Below are 22,343 nucleotides of genomic sequence, written 5' to 3'. Positions count from 1 at the left end.
CTGTAGACTATAAATACCAACACAATGAAATACTCAAACAATGGAAAACGGAGGGAGGAAGGGGAGAGCCTAACACCATGCAACAGTTTATATTTAAGCATAAGCATATCTGTGTATACACACAAGCATATACACAGAAATCAGACAATTATGCAGTGATCTCAGTATATTTATTTCCATAAATTAAGAACTGCAATTTCCATTTATTTGTGCAAATGAAAATATTGATGTTTTCTGATGAGAAGTTTTACCCTGGTAAAGATGGTTATAAATCAAATCCACATCCATGCGGATCTCATCTGACCAATAATCAAAGACGTGGTTCCGAATGCCTTGGTGGTGACGTAGAATAGGAATTAGGTATTTATTACCTCAGGTGCCACAATTAACTTCAGGGGAAGTATTGACATAAATGAGGTTTCAGTTTTGGCTTGGTATTACAGATTTTCTAGTCTCATGCTTTCTTTTGTGTGGATTATTTAGAGGCGTATAGGAGTGCTGCTGTATAACAGGCCTGCTTTTTCAGGATGAAAAAGGCTGTATCATTGTAAAAGCTCCTTGTTAACGCCAAAGATAAGTAACTGGCAGCTAGTTTTAGAAAGAGAAGTATATCCTCTATAGCTTTATCAACTTACATAGCAAAATGTCTTACTGATAATACAAACTGAACTTTAAAAGGGAAAAGGAAATCCAGTTTATCCTGTCCTACAACTGCTACATGTACTTTCTCGCTGTAGGATGTCACCTACAAACAAGTTTATAAAATTGAGTAGACTATTTAAAAGGACACAAATGTAAATGCATAGTAAAAGTTCTTTTTTACATGGATGGAGAAATAAGACTGGACTTTATAAACCAATCAGCTCATTGAAACTTCATGTTCTCAACAAAAATAAATGAGTCTGTCACTTTAATAGGCAATGATCCTGTTGCTTTCCTTAAGTGGCTGAACTCTTACAGATATCCAGAAGTTAGGACAGCTCAGTTTTTCTCCGTTAACTACCAGAGCCTTACTTCATGTATGCAGTTTCACTGCGCATTACCTTCATACCACAGATGTGAAAATAAAATCTTCAAGATAGACTTGAGCTCAACATACAGGTATTTTGGGGAGGCATACAAGCCATTTGCAGAGATAGCGTTACAGAATAAAATAAGTAGAATGATTAAAATAATAAAGGTCTTAGCTCTACCAGAGTGCCAATTAGCTAAATTAAAATCATACCTTGCTGCTACTTTTACTATTTAGGAGCAGATCCAACAATGGGACTTAGACACCTGTAAATTAGTTACTGCAACTCCTGTCAGATATGCAGTCTCTGAAGCGGAATCCAAAATCTTGTTATGCACTGAACAAGTCCAGTACTGAATAAGTGTAAATTGTCTCAGAAAAATAATTCATAGAGCTGAATACTAAAGATAGCTATAATGGAGTAGATAAACAGATTTAAAAAAAAAAAAATAAAATAAAAAGGACAGCTCTGGGTCCCAGACTTCCTCTCCCTGGAATATTTTGTTACTTTAAACTAGTAACTTTAAGTGAAAAGTAAAACACTCTAGGAAACAGGGACTAAAACTTGAGTTACCTAGGAGTCCTAGCCACTAAACTAGAGAGTCATATTCCCCCACAGGTGCTCCACTTCTGGTGCCAAATCTTGGCAATCAGATACACTTGCAAATTAATAGAGCTCATTAAGTTACCTTCTATCAGCTGAACCATGGTAACCAGCCTGGACTACTCTTCTACTGTGGCAAATGTGAGATAAACGCACAGTAATTCACACCTGGTTTCTATACTTAATGCACCTTAGCTGCTTGCTTCTTAGGCCAGAACAGTTCAGGGCACACATATTCTCTACTGGTGCTTCCGTTAAAAAGAAAAAAAAGTAAGTTTAGGTATTTCTAGGGTTAAAGAAGGGTTCCCTTTTTTATTTAAATTTTGAACTTGGGTATTTTAAACGTCAAGGTCCGTTTTAGGAACCCTTGAGCCTTACTGGAAATGAGTGGGCATTCACCAGGATATGAAGCAAGGTTAGTGGGACCTGGGTGGAAGGGAACGGGAACTCCACACGGCCACAATCTGGGGTGCAAAGGCAGCGCCAAAAACTGCCCATTTTCCTGGCGCAGGTTCCCCTTTGCCCTCCCCAGGGCCAGGATACCCCCTCGGGCCACAGTTGCCTGGGCCACCCGAGGTGGAGCTGGTAGCCAGCCTGCAGACAAAGGGCCGGTGGGCTGTCTGGCCGTCAGACCTCACGCTGGGGTGCTGCTTCCCTTGCTTCAGCCCCTCACCACAGCCCCTTCGTGCCCCTTCCCTTGCCTCAGCCCCTCACCTCGCCTCAGCCCTTCCCTTCCCGTGCCATGCCATGCCTTGCCCTCGCCTCGCCTCGCCTCGCCTCAGCCTCTTCGCGCCCCTTCTTCCCTCGTCTCGCCGCGCCTCAGCCCCTTCGCGCCGCTGTCCTCCCTCGTTGGGCTAGCGACGGTAGCTGCGGAGGGACTCCCTCGCCCCCCCACCTGCCCAAAAAGGCGGCGTGGAAGTGGCCGCAGCGCTTCAATGCTTTTTCCCCCTTAGATGATTGTCTCTGAGGGGGCACAGCTCGCTCGGAGGCAGGCGGGCCCCCTCCATCCCCTCCGCGCTCCCCCGGCGGGCGTTTGCTGTCCCGGGGCCTGCCCAGCCCGGCCCGGCGGGCAGCGCCGGCAGGGTTAACCCTGAGGAATGCGGCGGGAGGAATGTGCATGCAGATGAGATGGATGCTAATCTCATGCTAATGAGCGGCGGCCGCGGCCGCCCGGGGCTCAGCCGGGCTCCCCGCGCCCAGACGGCAGCTGGCCTCCGCCGGCAACCCTGACCCGGGCTGCCGCGGCGCGGGCGAGGCGGCAGCCCCGGCATGGTGGACTGAGCCCCGGACGTGGAGGAGGGCTTCCCCAAGCGGCCCGCTGCCTGCCTTCCCCCCGCTGTCGGCCCCTTCCCCGTCCCCCCGGCTCGGGTGTGGGCTTTTCCCGCTTCCCGGCTTTCTTTCTGTCCCTATGGAGCAGCTACTCCCGCCGACCGACCATGCCTAGGAAAGCGGGGAATGGGCAGCTCCCTTTACCCGACGGCTGGGAGGAGGCGAGGGATTACGACGGGAAAATCTTTTACATCGACCACAACACCAAGCAGACCAGCTGGATCGACCCCCGGGACAGGTGGGTGCGCGGGCAGGGGGTCGGCACGGTTTCATTTAAGAGTTGATGTTGGGGCTGGAGTTGGGGGGAAGCCTATGGAGCCCTTCCTGGAAAAAGGCGGGGGCGGCGGGGAGGAATTGCTGGCGTTTGGGGAGTTCCCGACAGGTACTGAAGTTTGCGAGTCCCTCCCAAACCGGAGGCGCCATCGAGCGGGGCCGCCTCCCTCCCGGCTGGCGGAGCCTCCGGGACGCCTGTCCCTCCCGTGGGCCTCCCCCGTGGACCGCCTGCCCCCCCGTGGACCGCCTGCCCCCCCGTGGACCGCCTGCCCCCCCGGGGACCGCCTGCCCCCCCGGGGACCGCCTGCCCCCGCGGCCCGGCCCGGCGAGCTGCGGCGGGGCAGCGGGAGGCCTGGTGTCTCCGCTAGGCCTCGGCGAGCCCCGGTCCTCTCAGCACCGCCACCCTCCCCCCGCCCCGCCATCCCGGGGTTGTTTTGCTGCCCTTTCCAGGTTTTCAGCGCTGTAAAAATCGGCAAAAACCTCCTCGGAAAGCGCTTGGGCGAGCGAGGTGACCCGCCCGCGCAAAGGCTTCTCGCCGAGTCGTCCAGTCTTCCACCTGGGGAGGGATTCTGTCTCTTCTGGGGGGGGGCTTCAATGGTTGTTTTTAATAGCGGGGTGAGAGACGCCCAAGATGCCGATTGTAAAACGTGTGTTTTGTCTAAAGCGGTCCTGAAAAGTAATTAAAACCCCCAAACTTTGTGCGTATTATGAAATGCAGCGTTGCTGTTGAAAACAGTGCCGTCTAATTATCAAAAACTTTTAAAAGGCATTATAAATTTATGGAACAAGCTGCACTGAATTATAAATGAAGGCCTGGTTTCTGTTTCCCTGATGAAATTGGAAAAGGTAGCTGTGGCGAAGCTTGCTGGCTGTAAGTTGCGTAGGGAAAGTTTTGACAAGCATCATATGCTGTGTTAGGCCTACTTCTCTGTCCTGCTTGCTGTAACAGCAAATTCCAATAGTGACAAACTTAATACTTAAATTCCTTTGTACTTCAAAACAAGTACCTTGTAAATATTAGTGAGGTGAGAAGGTATACAGGACAGTGTTATTTATTACAGCTGGCCTTCTCAGGCAATTGAGTTTTGGGTTTTTTTTACCTCAGACAGTAAAAACTGGTTTTACTACCTCTGAAAATTTAAAGTTTCGTTTAGTTTGTTTAGTTTTAGACTTTTGTGTTTGCAAAGCAGAATACAAGATGGCATGATGGAGGTAAAGCAGAATGTGACATTGGAGTGTACTTGTTACAATACCGCCTCATGAGTATACAAATTTAAAATTGTTTTTACACATTCTGTAGTATTCATATTTGGTGGTAAAATTCGACTCTTCCCTCATTAACAGTGGACAGCTAAATGAGTAGCATTTCTGTGTTTGCTATCTTATAGGAATAGGATAAATATTGTTTCATTAATATCTTGATTACAGGTGAAAGAAATCCAGCCCTGAGACTTGATAATCTGTAATGAGAACTAAGGAAGTAAAGACCTTTTTCAGAAAGAGTGATGTTTGAAATAATTGTTAATCTATGTCAGTCATGCAAAACAGAGAGAAGGATTTTGCCCTAGGTGCTTGAGGAGAATCCGTGCTTTAGTGTACGTGGCTCAACTGCGAAGCTGAACTGCCTGCACAGAAAAGAGACTGACAGGCCCATTTAATGTGCAGCTTACAGTATTTGTATTTACAATATCCGTATTTACAATCTGTATTTATTTTGGTGACCTGGTTTGGGAAAGTGAATAAGAAATGCATGAAAGTCCTGTGATGACTTTGCTCTAGATTCCATTGTATCCTCCACGTATTTAGAGAATTTATGTTCAGAAACCATACAGGACATAATTAGGGTTTGCTGTCAGAAAAACTGAAAAGTGATCTTCCAAGTTTGTCAATACAATACAATTTCTATTCGTGCTGTTTCTAAAACTTATCTTAATTTGTCAAAATGAAGATAATGCATTCTACAGAAAGGCTGAGAACATGTTCCCTTGTTGGATGATACTTTAGGACTTCTCCCCCACCCCCCAACTATTTTCTCTGATGGATGTCATAAAGTTTTCATAATGTACTTGTGGATTATTACAGTTCCTGGGCTCCTAAAATCTTTCATTGGTAAAGCAAGTGTAGAATAGATAAGTTTTTATGGACAGTATTCCTTCTGCTGTTGTTACACTGTATTCCCTGGATGATTACATAGAAAAGTCATGCTTGATGTTTTAAAATAATTTTTATCCTCTTTGATTTAGACAATACAAATACTGAAGACTAGTGCTGTGAGACATCAGCCGTGTGTCTGGGGGTTGCCAGGTGTATTTGAGCACTATTAGGAACCTCTTTGTTACTGGTTTAAAATATTCATGTCTAGAAATAAGCTGTTGAAAATACCATATCTCAAAGATTCTTGGAAAACATGGTGTGCGGTGATTTTTTTTAAATACAGTGATGCTTTTTCTCATGTGCTTTTCTAGACTGTTCTGACAATAGATGTATTTGTTACTGCTTATATGGTGCCGGTCTCTTAATATAATGATGGCCTTGTGTACAGCTGTGAAGAAAAACTCGCTTCAGCTTCAAGCTTGGAGCTCAGTTTTCAGTTTTGCCCACTTCATTTATCTGAGTAATCCCATTGACATTAGAGAATCTCACACTTGTAAGGGCAAGAGAGACTTGGGTGCTTGTGTTTTAGGAGTGTTGCAGGAGCTATTTGAATCGCTCTGTTCTTCAGGGGTTTTTAATGTTTTGCACTATTCAACAGTGGTTTATCTCTCCAAATATTTAGGGTACTGTGTTGGTTTGTTTTGAAAACTGATGGCCTGAAAGAGAGGGCACTTTAGGACACGAAGTGTGAGAAAGAGAAATATGAAGTCAAGAATATGGGAGTTGTAGTGACTTTTTCACTCACTAAATATATGGATGTTATTTGTTTATGACTCCTCCAAGCTACAGCAAACTGAGAACTCACTGGTCGTGACAGTTCTTCTGAAACTGGTTTATTGTAAGAATAGAAATAGCCTAAAATATTGTATCCTGCTACTTTTTAACTTTACAAGGTTATAAAAAGACAACTATGGACTGAAGAGGATGAGCCAGATGAAAAAGTGAGAAAGGGTTAGAGGAATTCATACTTTTCTTTGAAGTTCCCTTGAAAGTCTTTCAAGTTCCTGGGTTTACTGAGTTACGGTAAGGTGTTTGTGTGGGTTTTTCTTCTGATAAACAATAAGAGGGACTTGGAGTGGAGACATAAATTTGAGAAGGAGAATTTTTCCTTTTTTCCATTGTTCAGCTTATTTTAAGTAGACCTTATATTTGTCGTGTTCCTTGGTGGAACCAGTAGAGAAGAGCACCAAGGAGGAGTGGAATAGGCGATAAGAATCTTGCTACCCTCAAATCTTCATCAGTTGGATGATGTTTGGTTTTCTTACCAGGAATGCAGGGCTTCTCGTGTCTTGGTTTCTATATAGTAAATTGTCCATGCTCCACTGCTGAACACTACTGACTCAAAACAGATATATTTATTTATTTATTTAATACTTTGCCTAAAATGAGCCCCGCATTACAAATTCTGAAGCTGTAAGTGATCTTTATTTAAATGTTTATCTGCACTCCTGTCAGAGTGGTAAGGAGTGAGCTGCTATGAAAACAAAATTATCCTTTCTTTCTGCCCCCTTTTCACTTCTCTTTCCACTGTGGAGAAAAATTTGTTTAAAATATATGGATACTTTTGAAATGGTTTGTAGTATACTTCTGCTAGAGTGTTTCTAGAGTACTTGCTAACTATACAACCAAGAAAGTGCTTGAGAAACATTGGATGTGCAGAAACCAGAGAACTTTTCGAGTTAAGAGACTGTGAAAGGGTTTTCTTTATGGTGATCTGGGGAAGAAATGCAGTTTCCATTGCAGCTTTCACCTTTTGTAGTGAAAACACTACAATTTTTATCATGGAATTCTGTAACTTGTGCAAGATTTGTCTGAATTAGAACACTTCTTAGGTTCAAGCAATTAACTGTTGTGTACCCTTTTCCCTTAGAAAAGAAGGGCGCTTTGTTCCTTCCTTTTTCCCTGGAACTTGCTTTTTCTTCTCCTGTGAACAGCAGAGGCTGTGAGGAGGGAAGATACTGAGGTTGAAGTTACTTGAGCAGCGGGACTTTCATCCTCTTTCCTGGGCGCTACTGTAGCTCAGGGGTGCATAGTAGAAGGCTTCCAGTCGCAGTGGAAACTTGGAGAAATAGGAGGCATATAAGATACTGTGCGGGTAAAAGTAGCAAATAAGAGGCAAGCAGAAAAGGGAACAGCATGATGGGAGACATCATCAGAGATTGGAAAATACATTTGAATCGATTCTTTTTTTCATGGAAGTAAGTTGTGTTGTGACAGGTGAGTAGAATAACTTTTACTATCTGAAGTGTCTGAGGCAAGTACAGTTCTGTGTGAAATTGGTGATTGCAGGACTTCAGCTAAAATAGGAGAAAATTCTGAAATGTTAAAATTCTGGGTGGGTAGGAGGGAACAAAATTTAAGCAAGAGGTAGCAGTATGATTCATCTGTCCTTTGAAAAATAATGATGTTAAGTTGAAGTGTTAGTCATTATATTCTGAAAGGGATAGATCTTAATTCTGTTCTAAGTGCAAATCTCAACATTGCTGATTTAAGGTACAACTAGAGCAACTACCCAATAAATCCTTCCTTTCGGCTGCTGCTTGCTAAGAATGAATTTAGTGGCAAACCATCACTGAAAGGCTCCCTTTCTCATTCCCTTTCTATTTTTGCTTGTATCTCCCTTGTTTGCTAGGAGCTGAGGAGGAAGTGGGACTTTTGCATTTTCAGTGGCTTGGAGCTGTTAAATGATTACCTTAACATACCATATGAAATTCTAACCTTAATAAGAAATAGTCACCTGCCTGTTTTGGAAAATCAGTAGAGGATCATTTGATGTACAGCTGTACATTTGATGTACAACTCCAAGCTGTACAACTTGCGATAATCCTGTAGTGAGATATGACAATGATATTCCCCCCCCCCCAAATATCTTGTTTCTGCCTTGTTTCATCCTGTAGTATCATTTGCGGGTTTTTATCCTAATTCTACATAATTTGTTCTGTCTCCTTGTCTGCTCAGGAATGTGCATATTCCCTCTGAAACTGTCTGGTGTCTCGTTCTGGTTTCAGTGACAGGTTGGGAACTGCTTTAACTTAATTGATGTATATTTATTCAAAATAAAACCCGTGATGCAAGTACTGAACTCGCAATGAGAGACTAGCTGTGCCTGAACTTCTGACACCTTCATTTGTTTATCCAGTGTAAAGCAGAATTCTAATATTACAGTGCTAATATAGCTGTGATAGCATCAGACAGTGTTAAAATACATAGTGATTGTGTATGTGGGTTTTTTAACCAGTCTGTCATTTGCTTGGGGCTATGTGTTGTTGATTTTAGCATTAGTGAAAATGGCTACGGTAACTCTGAGATAACGCTTTTCTTCTTTATTTCTCTGGGAGTGATAGGGCTGCACTATATCTTTCATCTCGGAGCATGTGAAGTTAACAAGTCAGGAAATGCTACAGAGTATTTGCTTATGTGAGCAAAGTACGTACTATTTGTTAAAGCCAAGAACTGTGACCTGGTCTGTAAAGTGGGGCAAGTGGTCTAGACTGTGGTTTATCCAGACCTATGTCTGTAGTACTTACTTGCTGGAGCTATTTCGATTAAAACTGATCTTGACTTAGAAGATAGTATTACCGTAGTTGTCATGCACAATGTAAGCCTTAATGAGAAGTTGTACACATCAAGGAAAATAGACCTTTTCTCAAATGAGTGGAGTTGATCTGTTTACTAGAGATGTCCTACTACAATATGGCTAAATGAAGGAATACTTCAGAACTATCTTATATTTTCAGAGAAGGGGAACTGGCTTTACTTTAAAAGTGTGTAGCTGTGAAAGAAGTTCTAATTTTTACAGGTATAAGGGTCAATATATGGATCAAATAGGACAAATTATTTACAGCTTTGGAGATCTGTACAAATTACATTAGGAGTTCTTGTTTTTCCCCAGTTAAATAAATTGTATTCAACCCTTTGGTTAAAATTCTATGCTTTGAAGATGTTACTAAGGTTATTAGAATAAGATAAGAGGATTTCTCTATTTCCACTTAGTGACGTTTGTAACATCTAGAGACAAGTTGAATTTTGTGAAATGGGTTTTGCTTTGGTTTTCTTGCTACTTTTTTCTTTTTAGCCTAAAAAAATGTTATAGATATTTTGAGATGTCACAATTTTTATATCACAGAGATGACTAGAAACTAGAAGAATACTCATGGAAGCAATAGAAAAGATTGAAAATGGATGAACGTACAATAATATTTCCATGGTGACACACTTTCAGAAAGGCACGAATAGAAACAACGCTAAGATTCCACACCTGTTGGGCTGGGATGTGTAAATCCTTATTACAGCAACCTGCAAGGGAAGTGGAAAAGGGTTGCAGGTGGGTAATGCAGCCCACTGGGTCTGGATTGTCATGGTTCCATTTATCTGTCCCTCTCCTGCCACCAAGTAATAAACTGACTCCAGAAGATGATTTGGCTAAAACGAAACCATTTGTTTTTAGGGTTGTCTTCCAGCAGAATCAGCTCATTGTGTCCCTGAGTGAGTAGTAGTGCTGGTGTGAGGCAGGAGGTAAGTCCAGAGCAGGGAGCAAAAGGGGAGAGTGATGCTATAGAAACCAAGGTGCAGATCAATCCTAGCTGCTGTGGAACTGTTGTCTTAGGTGTCCTTTCTTTTTGTTGGGTTTCGCCATTGTTTTCTTGTGTTTGTCTTTGTGTTCACCTTTGCTTTGCTGTGAACCAGCAGTACAACTGTCACAGACATTTTGATCCTAAACATGTTTTGTCACTAAGAAACCTTTATGATGTTACTGCCTTTTTAGTTGTTTGTTACTGTGAAGCTCTCGTTGAAGACAAATGTGGTTGCAGAATTAGATCCCGTTTTCTGTGAATGTGCTGCTGTTGGCAATATCATAGAATGTCATAGAATGTGTTGGGTTGGAAGGGACCTTTAAAGGTCACCTAGTCCAACCCCCCTGCATTAAGCAGGGACATCTTTAACTAGATCAGGTTGCTCAGAGCCTCATCCAGCCTGGCCTTGAATGTCTCCAGGGATGGGGCCTCCACCCCCTCTCTGGGCAACCTGGGCTAGTGTCTCACCACCCTCAGTGTAAAGAACTTCTTCCTAATGTCTGATCTAAACCTGCCCTGCTCTACTTTAAACCATTGCCCCTCATCCTATCGCTACATGCCCTTGCAAACAGCCCCTCCCTGGCTTTCTTATAGGCCCCCTTTAGGTACTGGAAGGCTGCTATAAGGTCTTCCTGGAGCCTTCTCTTCTCCAGGCTGAACAACCCCAACTCTCTCAGCCTGTGTTCATAGGAGAGGTGCTCCAGCCCTCTGGTCATCTTCGTGGCCCTCCTCTGGACCCCCTCCAACTGGTCCCTGTCCTTCTTGTGCTGAGGGCTCCTGAGCTGGACACAGTACTCCAGGTAGGGTCTCAGGAGAGCAGAGTAGAGGGGGAGAATCACCTCTCTGGATCTGCTGGCCACGGTTCTTTTGATGCAGCCTGGGATGCAACTGGCCTTCTGGGCTGCAAACGCACACTGTTGGCTCATGTCCAGATTTTCATCCACCAGTACCCCCAAGTCCTTTTCTGCAATTAGGTATGAATAGGTAATTTCTACTGTGTATGAAAGTACATCAGAAATTCTTTGACTTTGGTGCATTTTTTTCCCCCTGATTTTTCATAAGGTGTGTTTTAGACTCTGCTGCAAAGTATCTCACCAGAATGACAGTGTAATTGAAGACTTTGAATGTTTTATTGTGTCAAGCAAACTGGAGCCTGTTGTCTTCATGTATTTGAGGGAGTCATCTGTATGGACAAACTGATTTGTCCTTCATTTGCAAGGACCAGCTGGTGGCTGAAAAGGGGAGTGACACAGTAGTTATCGTTTTCCTTTTGTGTTGCTCTGAGTATTTTGTAGGGCTTTGCTTTGTGGGTGTAGGTTTTGGGTGTTTTTAAATAGCACATTTTGAGTGTTCCTGAATACTATTGCTCTTTCCAGTGACTTTTTCTGTGCAAAACCATTAGTGATGGTGAAGTTCCTACCTGATGAAGTCAATTGCTGGCTCCTGTTTTTCAAAAGGTAATGAAAGGGCTTACTGGGGGAGGGATTGCCCCCCCCCCCCCCCCCTTCTTTAAGTGTACTTTTTTAAGGCTAATTTGCTCTTGGCATTTTTTTGTTGGTTAGGAATTCTGGGCTAGAGGCAGTCTGTCAGTGGTATGAATGTATTCTGTCAACTGAAACAATCATTTGCATCTCATAGAACAAGATCAGATGCTATCCTTTGAACTTGGATACTGTTTGTACTTGAAGAAAGGCAACTTTATCTCATCAACTCTGAATGCATATTGTATTCAAAGTAATTGTTTGGGTATGTAAAGACCTATTGTCTTGGGATAGCAAACTCGAATTTCTGCGTACTCTTGCTGCGTGCTATACAATACTGTATGTTGGGCCTGCTTTTGTATGTCTGTGCTATTTTTCTCAATTCATTAAATCAAACTTCAATCTTTATTTGAAAAATAAAAAGAAACAACCATACCGGGATGCTTTCCATAATATGCTGTTTGTTCTGATAATCAGGCTTTCAGTGTCTAGAAGTACTTTTTTTTTTTCTAACTTTTGGTATAGAGGAAAAGATCTAGAAGAATCTGTATTTTTAACGAAATCCTATTAGGTCACTCTCTTTGTATTAGCAACTTTCTGGTCTTGTTAGTGAAGGAACAATACTTTACACATCTATTGTTTCTTTTTAAAGTACTTTTGAGTCCTAAACTGTAGTCTTGTCCAGGTAAGCGTATTTTACAGCTATATGGGACTTAATTATGCTTTTTGTTTACTCTTGGGGATGTATTCCCAGGTGTACCTAAGCCCACTGTCCATCCAAATCTGACCCCATGTTCCCAAGACCTATACAATGTGTACTTGGTGTATTCACGTAGTACCAAAAAGAAAATTCAGGTCCTTTTCAGCTCGTTCTGTCAGTGTTGTCTTAACACATTATGTCGTCTTGTCCAGCAATTTGTGATAAATTTTCAAGTATGACCTTGCAAATATTAGGTATGATTGTATTTTTTTCTGAGGCATTGCACTGATTTTAATCACATTACCAGTAACGGACAGTTTTATTGTCTAAGGATCTGACCTAAATGGTATTTTGATTTTTTGTTGCTTGGGACTTTTAGTGCGAAGACTTTCACTTACCCCCCACTTTTTAGTTTGGATGGAGTTGTACAGTGGTGAACGATTCTAGTTTGGAGTGCTGCGGGCTTCTCTGAGAGATTTGCAAAAGAAGCTATGATACGAGTTTAAGGCCCAAAACTATTCAGTACTAAATTCCAGAGTGAACAGTGACAAACTGCCAAAACTGGAATTGGAATGTCCATAGAGTTGGAGTGAAACAGAGAAAACAGGATACTGCTCAGATGATGTGATCTCTGAGGGTCTGACTTGAATGTCACCCTTCTGAAGTAAATAATCATTTACTTTATCCTTTAATTTACTGGATTGGAATGTAGACCTGTACAGAAGTCCCACAAATCGAGGTCTCTTCTTCTGTGTTTCCACATCTTAATGTTCTTGGACAGTGTGAGTTTTGCCAAAGTTCTTCATATTTCCCACATTCTTTTGCAGTTGCCAGCTTTGTTTTGCGCACAAGTGGCAGACTGAGGTAGTGCTTTAGTGGGTTACAGCATGAAGAAGGATCATTTGGAATGCAAGTATTAAATATTTTAAAATATATTTTGCTGAAGCATTGGATAGTAAATGACTGTACATAAGAGGATGCAATTCAAGACAGCGATCTGACAAGGAGGAAAGCCCTCTTTCTGTCATTGTGTGAGTATTGCAATGTTTGAAATGAACTGTTAACACATTTACAATCATTCTGGTGAACAGGACAATGCTATGGATGTGAATAATCATCTGAGACCTCTACAGGACATTCCTGAAATAGTGTTCAAATGACTAGAGAAATTATGGGATGCAGCAAAGCACACAAACACTGAAAGCCTTTTAGTCAGGCCAGCGTGGCCAGTGGTTTACTACTGCAGTAAGGCAGGCTTAATACATAGGAAATTAATCAGTAAACAGATGATTTGTTCAAGCTGCTGACTTTTGTGTGTTCTTTTCTGGTTTTTCTTTTGTTGTTTATAATCCCTAGGCTGTCTTTTTAAATATATACTCTTTTAGAGAAAGACTTTAGTGAACTAAAGTTTGAGGTTTGCTAAGGAGTTGTTAATCGGTTACACTGCTGTGTTGGCTAAATTAATGATACTGTGGTCTAAAAGGTGAATTGCTTATATTAAAACAAATTATTATGGTGATATGGATTAGGCTTTTTGGTTCTTGCTTAAGTTCTTGTTTGTTTGTCTGGTGGTTGTTCTGCCTCGCTTGCTAGCGTGGCTCACAGTGATCTAAAATGAGCCATGGACTTCAGTGCTGTGGCACGTTGCTGATTTGCATTCAGAACCTGGCTGACCCATTTGCTCAGAATACATGAAAGCCATCAAAACTTTATTTTTCCACGCAAGATTTTGGCAAGAAAATAAGCTTTGAGGACAAATGTAGAATAGTTAAAGGGTTTGTCTTAAAAATCTTTAGAACTTCCTATACTTGATATTCCATGTCCTTTTTTTGCCAGTCAGGTTTTTTGAAAAGTTGTAAGATATCTTCTTTCTGGTCATAGTTGTCATGCCTAATGACATGTCATGCCTAGTGTTCCCATAATCAACACTTCATTTTTAATTTTATTCTTGACTTGGCAGGTGTACAAGACAGTTAAGCAGCTTCAGCCAGCTGCCTGAAGTTCTTGTGAAAGACCTTCACTGCAAGTGTCTGATGTTCAGGGGTGACAGTACTTATCAGAGAACCCTCCTTGTGGCAGGACTGTCATTGCTTATTGAGGTAGTAGGTTTCTAATAGATGTTTTGGGAATAAGCTCTCATTTAATAGCTATTTTGTAATACTTCATTTGAAAAGATTTTTAAAATGGCCAGTATTAAAACTTTATCTGAATGCTCTTTTTCTTCAGGTGTGAATAGTACCCATCCGTTTAAGACATGCAGTGATACTTAAAGCTGATGTTGTGTTGATGAACACAGTAAATATCATGTAAGGTTTCATGTAGCCTTGATGATGGTGATGTCCTGATGGGGCTATTTTTATTACATGAAAAACTATACAAGGACTTAGTGCTTAACTTTAAACATAAGATAATTGGATACTTGCAAAAAATTGGAAGGACAGTAAGCTTAAAGGAAGACATTACTTCTTCTCAGCCTTTTAGGCCAATACATGTAATTCATCTCTCCACAGGAAGTCTATGTAGATGCTTTATTAAAAGGAAACTATACTGTAAGCAGAGGAACTTTGTGAAACCTGATCAATTTTTTCCTGTAGATGTGTTCTTTGTGCTAGATTACAAGCTCTGATTGGAAGTGTCCCACTGCAGAATGTTTATAAACTTCTTTCTTTGGCTCTCTTCTTCCACCTTTCATGTCATGGGAATACTCTGATGTCTAGCAAAAGTTGAACTAGCTGGTTTTATACTCTTGATGAGAGAGTTAGAGGGAAAGAGAGATTTTATACTAATATTTTCTGCAGTTTCTCCTTCCTACGGTGGCTTCTAATGGCGAGACGAGGTTTGATCCTGACTTAAGATCTAAACAGAAGATCTTGATGTCTAAAGAGAAGTATGTGTTTCAGGTCATACCCTGGAAACCTACTCCCACAGCCACCTGAACTGTAGTCCTGACCAGAACAGGTTGTAGGTGTCTTTGGCCCAGCTGGTCCAGAAGCCGGCGTTGAGAGATGGGACTGGTACTTAATCAAATTTCATTACAAAGTGTCTGGCATGTCAGGAGATCGGAAACACTCCCAAGCCCCACCTTTCCCAGTTGAGAAGTAGCCAAGAATGCTACCTTTTTCTGCTTGGGATATCTTCTTTTGCTGTCCCATCACCCTGCACTGTTTGATGCTGAAGGTAAAAAGGAATATTGGGATGGCAAATTTTTGAAACTGCCTATTCCTATACTGGGCAATCTGTTCTCTTTTCAAGATCATTTACGTTGAAGTCACAGAATTCTGAGCTAATCAAGAGAGAGTAAATAAACTTCCTGCTGTTGTGGACAAATTCATCAAGGCAATTTTGGGGACAGGTTTTTTATCTGTAGTGTTGAGACCTTTGGATCTACTGTAGAAATATTGTAAGAATGTACTGCATAATGGAAATCAGATATTAAGTTGGAAGAGAGGAGAGTGTGCAGAGAATCTCTATGATACTTAACAGTCTGCTTCTTTTTAATTAATTAAAAATAAACAACAAACCCAGTATTTTGCAAAATCCATGTTTACTGTTCTGTTTCAGGGGGGAAAAAAAATTAGTGTATTACTGTATTTCAGTTCTGCTTATCTGGTTGAGGTATATTTGATTTTCATGTGAAAACATCTTTAAATTTCTTTCGGAGAATAAAATGGTTCATGATATAATATGATTGGGGCAGTATTCGTCTGATACTTGACAGTTTGTGTGGTCTGATGGCTCAGATGAATTAATGAAAGAGACAAATGAGACTAGCAGACACTGAAGTTTAGATTTCATGAAGAAAATGTTGTGCTAGTAAAGGCTGAAGATATTTCCCTTTCTACCTTTTGTTTTTGTTTGACACCACTCCCTTCTGTTGTACTGCACAGCTATTTGTGCAACTTTGCTGTGAACGAGAGTAGAAAGGCTTAAAAGCAGCAAGAGTAAAGATGGAAAAAAACATCCCATTAAAGGTCACATCACAACAAAAGCTTATAGTACTACTGCATCAGTGAAAAGTGAATTTATCCCCCCCCCCTTTTTTTTTTTTTTTTTTGAAAAGTTGGATCATCTTTTTTAAACTAGGTTTGGTACTGAAGACTTCCTCTTGTGAAAGCACAATCCTTGGATGGTGTGGAAACTAAGGATAAATTAGGTACAGAAAGTGAACCAAACGAATACTGACTTTCATCTTCCATACAGATGTTGAAGTATGTGAAAGTAACAACAGGCAACTGATGAAAATTAGGTTTTATTTAATAGAAACCACAGTGTTTTAACATGGAGGTAGAATTTATACTGTTCATTATGTTGAAACTGATGGGCCAATATATCATCTGTCCCAGAAGAGCTTTAAAAATATTTGCAAATGGAATTGCAGTGATTTACTGAATCATGAAAAAAATGGCAGTGTAGACTGGGATTTGTGGGCAAACACTAGAACAGGTTGTCCTGAGTGGTTGTGGGCATGACTTGGAGCAACTGGTCTGATTTCAGAGTTGCCCAATGCAGGCAGGATGTTGAACCAGGTGACCTCCAGACATTCCTTCCCACTTACATTATTCTGTGTTTACCTTTTTTTTTTCTTTTATTTATATATATATATATATATATATACATGGGGAAAAAGTTTTCTGAGGAAGTCTGGCCTGCTGTTACTGAAAGCAAATATTTCAGGATTTTATAACTGGCATTTCCTTCATTATTTACCAGGCATATGTCGGTAAATGTGGCTTTATGAGGGTTAGGTCATCAAATTAACTAAATATCATATTTTGGAAAAAAGACTAGTTTCAGAGAAGTAACGTGTTGATGTTTAAATTCAAGGAAAGCACTTATTACCGTACTTCGGCATGAAGTCCTTAATCCAGAACACCGGTGCCTTTAATGGAAAAATTAGATAATGACCAAGTAGCTGCAGGACAAAGAGACTAAAATGTGCTATATTGGAATGGGAATTATGAGTGTAGTGGGAGGTCACTAGTGGTGTTTTGCAGTATAATGGCAGTAACTCAACCACTCTTCACTTTAGTAGTGTCTGTAAAACGACATTTTGCTCTAGCTATCAATCCTACAAGCAAAAGTATAGAAAGTAAATTTCTTTCTCACTTTGAAGACCAGCTCTGCTCTATGGGGTATCGATATAGATCCTCAACACTCAGGAGTTAGCATGTACTTCTAACAATTTGAATTTTAGAATTTGATGGGGAAAATGTATATTACATCGAGTGATTGGTTTATTAAAGATGTGTGTGGACTACATTGTTTGCAGGGTAATATTAAAGTTACTACCACTAAATGTGCTAGAAGCATCTAGTTAAGATTTTTTTTTTTCCCTATTCCTTCAAATATGACTTTGGAAGGGACAACATTTTAAAGTTTGTTCCAGGAGGCACTTTCAGAGATGGATGATTGAAAACAACTCTCCTGAATGGCACCTTGCTGTACTTCATAGATCATAACAGCTTTTATTCACCACTGTGATTGTTTTTTAAATTACTACCTGTGGATGAATACTTGAAAGAATTGGCCTGCTGGCTGCATATTTGGTTTGATTGGGGGCTATCTTGAAGTTGCCTTTAAATTACATGGGGTTCTTGATGATCCTAGCATTTTCTAATCTTCTTTGTACTGCATGGATTGTTTTGTTTCTTAGATTCTTGCAATTTTAGGAAGAATGGTAATTTTATCTTTAATTTTTTTTCTTGTTTAAAAAAAGTGTGGCATTTCAAGTGAAGATATACAGAGATACTTCTTCTAAAAATTATAAAGATGCCAGTCTTTTTTGCATTATTCTTCCACTGGAAGCTGTAGATAATGTAATGAATAATTATTGTACTAATAGTTGCTGACGGACTGGAAACTGATTTATAAGAGATGCATTTGTCACAGGGAAAACTCCCAAGTGACATCCATAACAGTGGTGTACAAAAGCAATATTGCTTTAATACTTTATTGAAAAATATCAATATGGCAGTAGTGTATTACATGTTTTTCCACAGATGGACGTTTCGTTGGACTGTCACTAACAAGACAGGCAGAAGGAAAAAAAAAAAAGAAAATGAATGTCATAAGACAAAGTCGACAGTTGAAGTTGGTTGAAACATTTTGAATAAAGAGTTTTTTCAGAAAATGCGGTGTTGATAAGTCTGTATAAAATGTTCCGTTCTTCTGTTCTGATGAAAAAATTTTGTCAGAGGCCCTTCTGGGAGTGTAAACGATTGGGAAGATTTTACTGCTTGTTAGTCAGGGTACTGGTCTGGAATGTGAAAGAATCAGATTCCAGTCCCTTTCCTGGCTCAGAATGACTTGGTGCTATTGAAAAGCCATCTTACTGGACTGAATGGGATGAAGAGGCACCTGAACATCCCAGGCCTGTTTTCCTGAACACTGTAACCCCAGACAACAGGAAAATCTGCATTTCGGTTTTGAAAATGCAACACTTTGCAAATTTTCTCAGGGGGCAAAAAGCAGACAAATGAATAAAATGAAACAATGCTGTAGAATTCCTGTGAAATGTAATTGTCCTCTAGATAGCACTGAGAGGTGTGCCTATCACTAGAAATATTTAACCAATCAAAGACTATACGTAATCTCCATAAATTCCTCTCAGATTTTTATCAACAGCAGTTCCCAGATTCAGTTGCCGTGTCCTGTGTGCCCTCTGTTCCTAGTATTTGATCTTTTCCCTTTTCCTTCAGAAAATAGCTCGAGTGAATAAACAGAAGATAGGAGTGTGATGGAAAGAGCGACTATTAGCCTGTTCCATCTGTATGAATAGTATGGAATAAATAAAAGGTAGGTAAGGGTGATGGCAGCAGGAGAAGGCAACATTTTTCAGTGCCCTGAAGTCCACAACTTGTTAACAACAACACAACCAGGATTGTTAAGGACTGGCAGGAGGAGCATGATTTGCTCTGTACAGTTTGTGTTAGTTCTGCTTATTGGGCCACAAAGACATGCTTAGCCAGGCCTTCCTTTGCAGATCCCCAAAAACTGAGTTCAGAAGGCCCAGCTGCGTTTTGGGCTACCTGTGCCCTTCAAAATTGCTTTCCCCCTTCTGCTTTCTTTTTTTCTGAGGCATATAGCGGCTGGAGGAAGGAAGACAGAAGGAAACAAACACATCGGGGTTGGAGTGCTTCAGTCCTTGTATTGTCTGTGCAGGCTGCAGACATCCCCTATACCTCAGCTGAGGGATTTCTCTGGCCCTTCTCTACCTCGTTCTGCACCTAGTGACTGCAAATCATGCTCTGCAAGCTGTACTCTGTCCCGCTTTGCTCTACCGACAGACTTAATCTAGTGCAAGTACCTCCTGGAGGTATTTGAAAGACGGTTAGACACAGTGCTTAGTGAGATGGTTTAGTGATGGTTTTTGGCAGTGTTAGGTTGATGGCTGGGCTAGATGACTGAAAGGTCCCTTCTAACCTAGGCAATTCTATCATCCTAAGTATCACAGGACCGTCACACCGCGTGGATTGTTTTGCCTGTGTCCCTACTGTCTGAAACGGTTATCCATACTGCAGCACACTCTCAGTTACAGCCCATTCACAAGTACTCGGGCCACCCATGAAGGACTTTGGTTATAGCCTAAGCATAGTGAGTGTCAGTACAGTAAAGGTCTGTTGGACATCAATTAAGCTTCCTAGTCAGGTTTGTGAAAGGAAGAGATTTTGTCTTCCCAAAGTCCAGTGAAAGGATCAAAAAATGCTCTAGCCTGCTTTTTTTCAGCTGGCACAGTGGATTGCCATGCTCCATCAACCAGACTAATTCCTTGGCTGCCAGCGAGGGTCACCAAGCACTGCTGCTTCCTTGCGTTTCTCCCAGCAGCTGGCTTTGGAGGGACAACAGGAAGAACAATCCAGGCATGGAAAAACAAGAAGGCAACACTGTTAGTTACTTTGCAAACTCTATCTGTCTCTGTTGCTCAAGGCCATGCATTTCTTCTGGAGGTTCTCGTCAAATTAGGCCAGATGTCATTATGAAAACCTAAACGTGGTGGTGTTCGGGGTTGGGGTTTTTTTGGGGTTTTTTTTTTGTGGTTATTAGGTTTCCAAATATGAGATGTCTGCTGTTATGATTAGATTCTTGAAGGCAGAAATCACTTGTAGACAGAATATCTTGTACGTGTTGATGCAGAAATGCTAATAATGGTTGAAATACTGTAATGTTAAGAAATGAGCAAGACACTTGCTCCACTGGTACCCAGAGACTGCTCAAGTACCATTCGGTGGATCTCTCTGTTTCTTTAAGTGATACTGCTGCTTATGTAAGTTTATGTAAACCGAACCAGAGACCTTGTTACAATCTGTTTATTGTAAATACAGGCAATAGAAATACATTGACTTTAACACAGAGAAAGCAGTAAGGTGAAGGAGAGAAAATGCGATGGGCAAAATGAAATGCTTTTTGTGTCTTTGGCATGAAGCAGCGAAGTCAGCAAAAAAGACATAACTTGAACCCTTTCACCTGGAGTTCCAACAAAGAGCAGTGTTTTTCCACTACTTGTTCAGTGTAAAAACTGATGAAACACAGGATTTGTGTTGTGAGGGGATAAAATTACCATATACTGAAAAAGTCTGCAAAGAGCAATGCAGATCACCTTTAGGAAGGAATGCAAGTTCTTTATTTTATTGCAAAACCCTACCTTTCTTACTGTCTTTGCCTATAAAAGTTCAGTTATTCATCACATGGCACAAAAAGAGATGCTTGGTATACTGACAACTGAAAGCATGAAATGAACAGCCCACAAAGTGTATTAAAAGTGTTTAGAACTAAATGTAAAAGAATGGATTTTTCATTAAGCAAGCACGCAGTGCTGATGATTCCTACTAAGTTCTACCATTTCAAAGACTTGACAGAAGATCAAATCTCTCTTTTTATGGATGATTTAAATCAATCATTGTTCTGTCCGGCAAAATTCCAAGCCCACATTTGAAAGCTCTTTTGAGAATTATCCTTCCCCCACCCTAGGTTGTATCTGCCAGATCAGGAAATTCCAGCTTCTTCTCTTAAATTTACTATGGAATCCCCAGAGTCTAAAATGCAGAAAACAGATTTTTTGCTGGACTGTGAATAATCACGATCCTCTCTTTCTCCCCTAACCTTTTCACATACTTTCTAAAATAGAACTTTAGCCACGCCGAGTGCCTGCAGATAAGCTAAAAAGGAATTGCATGGACTGTCATGAGCTTGGAAATCTGTCCTCTTGTTAGGTCAAACTCTATGTTCGTACATGTTCTGACTGAATGTTCATTTTCATTTGTTTTCATTGCTTGACTTAATATATGCAGAACATTGAAATGTATGCAGGCACCTGATGGCATTTTCAACAGATTAGAAGTTTGACTCCTAGTTAATTACAGTGCACCTACTTTTAAGCTTTTCAATGCTTCAGAAATTGTTTTAGATGACTGATGTTTATAGGATGAGAGTCAGAAGCCTAGCCTCCAAGTAGATATGTTTTATTTTAAAAGCTTGAATGATACATGAAGTAATTTCCCAAAGGAACCTAAGGATATCATGGAGGAAAAATAGTATCTCAAAGTATTAATATTTATGTTAAAGATTTTTCACAAAAGCATCTGATGTAGATTGATTTATGAGAGATAGTAAGAGACTTCCATTGAGAAGTTTAAAGAGATTACATAAGTAATTGGATAGCAGAGATTTGTATCTGGACTATCTCTTAAGAGCAATCTTCTCTATTCAGTTTAAAAGAATAATAAATGGCAAATGGAGATGTAATGCTTATCTTGGCAAGGAGTGACTGCGTATTTCCACTGTGTGAGCTAATGTTGAGGTTTTTCATTACTCAAACTGTATAAAAACTTTACATCTAACAAAATACTTAAAGTGATTTTTATGAAGTAATCATTTAAAAATACTGTGTCTAAGAAATTCCAGAAGTCTGTGAAACTGCAGCTTTCTAGTCAGCTGAATTTATTGAAATGTTGCTTATATGGCAACTTGTCTCTTCCAGTACAAAAGGTATATACAGCATGAGAGATTAGTGTTTAATCAATTGTTTATGCTTAGGTGTTGTTTTTCTATGAAAGTGCCTCTGCTCAGTATTTGAGACAGTATTGTAGTTTTCTGTGTCATTAGCAATTGTTTTTAAAATCTCTCCTTACTAGAGCCTCATTAAGGAACTAGTTCTGGCTAAAAAAAAGTGAAAACGGCAAAAGTAGAGCCTCTCAGAGAGAGGCAAAATGTATTTTAG

The 22,343-nt window shown here is 40.7% G+C and overlaps 1 protein-coding gene across 1 annotated transcript in view; it reads left to right on the top strand.

Moving 5' to 3' along the window:
* The first annotated feature begins 2,775 nt into the window (after nucleotides 1-2,775).
* The window catches only part of WWC2 (WW and C2 domain containing 2), a 105,505-nt gene continuing 85,937 nt past the window's right edge, over nucleotides 2,776-22,343 (top strand). Inside the window, exon 1 of the mRNA XM_063335566.1 lies at nucleotides 2,776-3,183. Coding sequence (XP_063191636.1) covers nucleotides 3,053-3,183 — 131 coding nt within the window. The 5' untranslated portion in view covers nucleotides 2,776-3,052. The remainder of the gene's footprint in view (nucleotides 3,184-22,343) is intronic.

The sequence above is a fragment of the Chroicocephalus ridibundus genome, chromosome 5 (genome assembly GCF_963924245.1).
Source record: "Chroicocephalus ridibundus chromosome 5, bChrRid1.1, whole genome shotgun sequence".
Lineage (NCBI taxonomy): Eukaryota > Metazoa > Chordata > Aves > Charadriiformes > Laridae > Chroicocephalus > Chroicocephalus ridibundus.
This window is presented reverse-complemented; position numbering and strand designations above follow the sequence as displayed.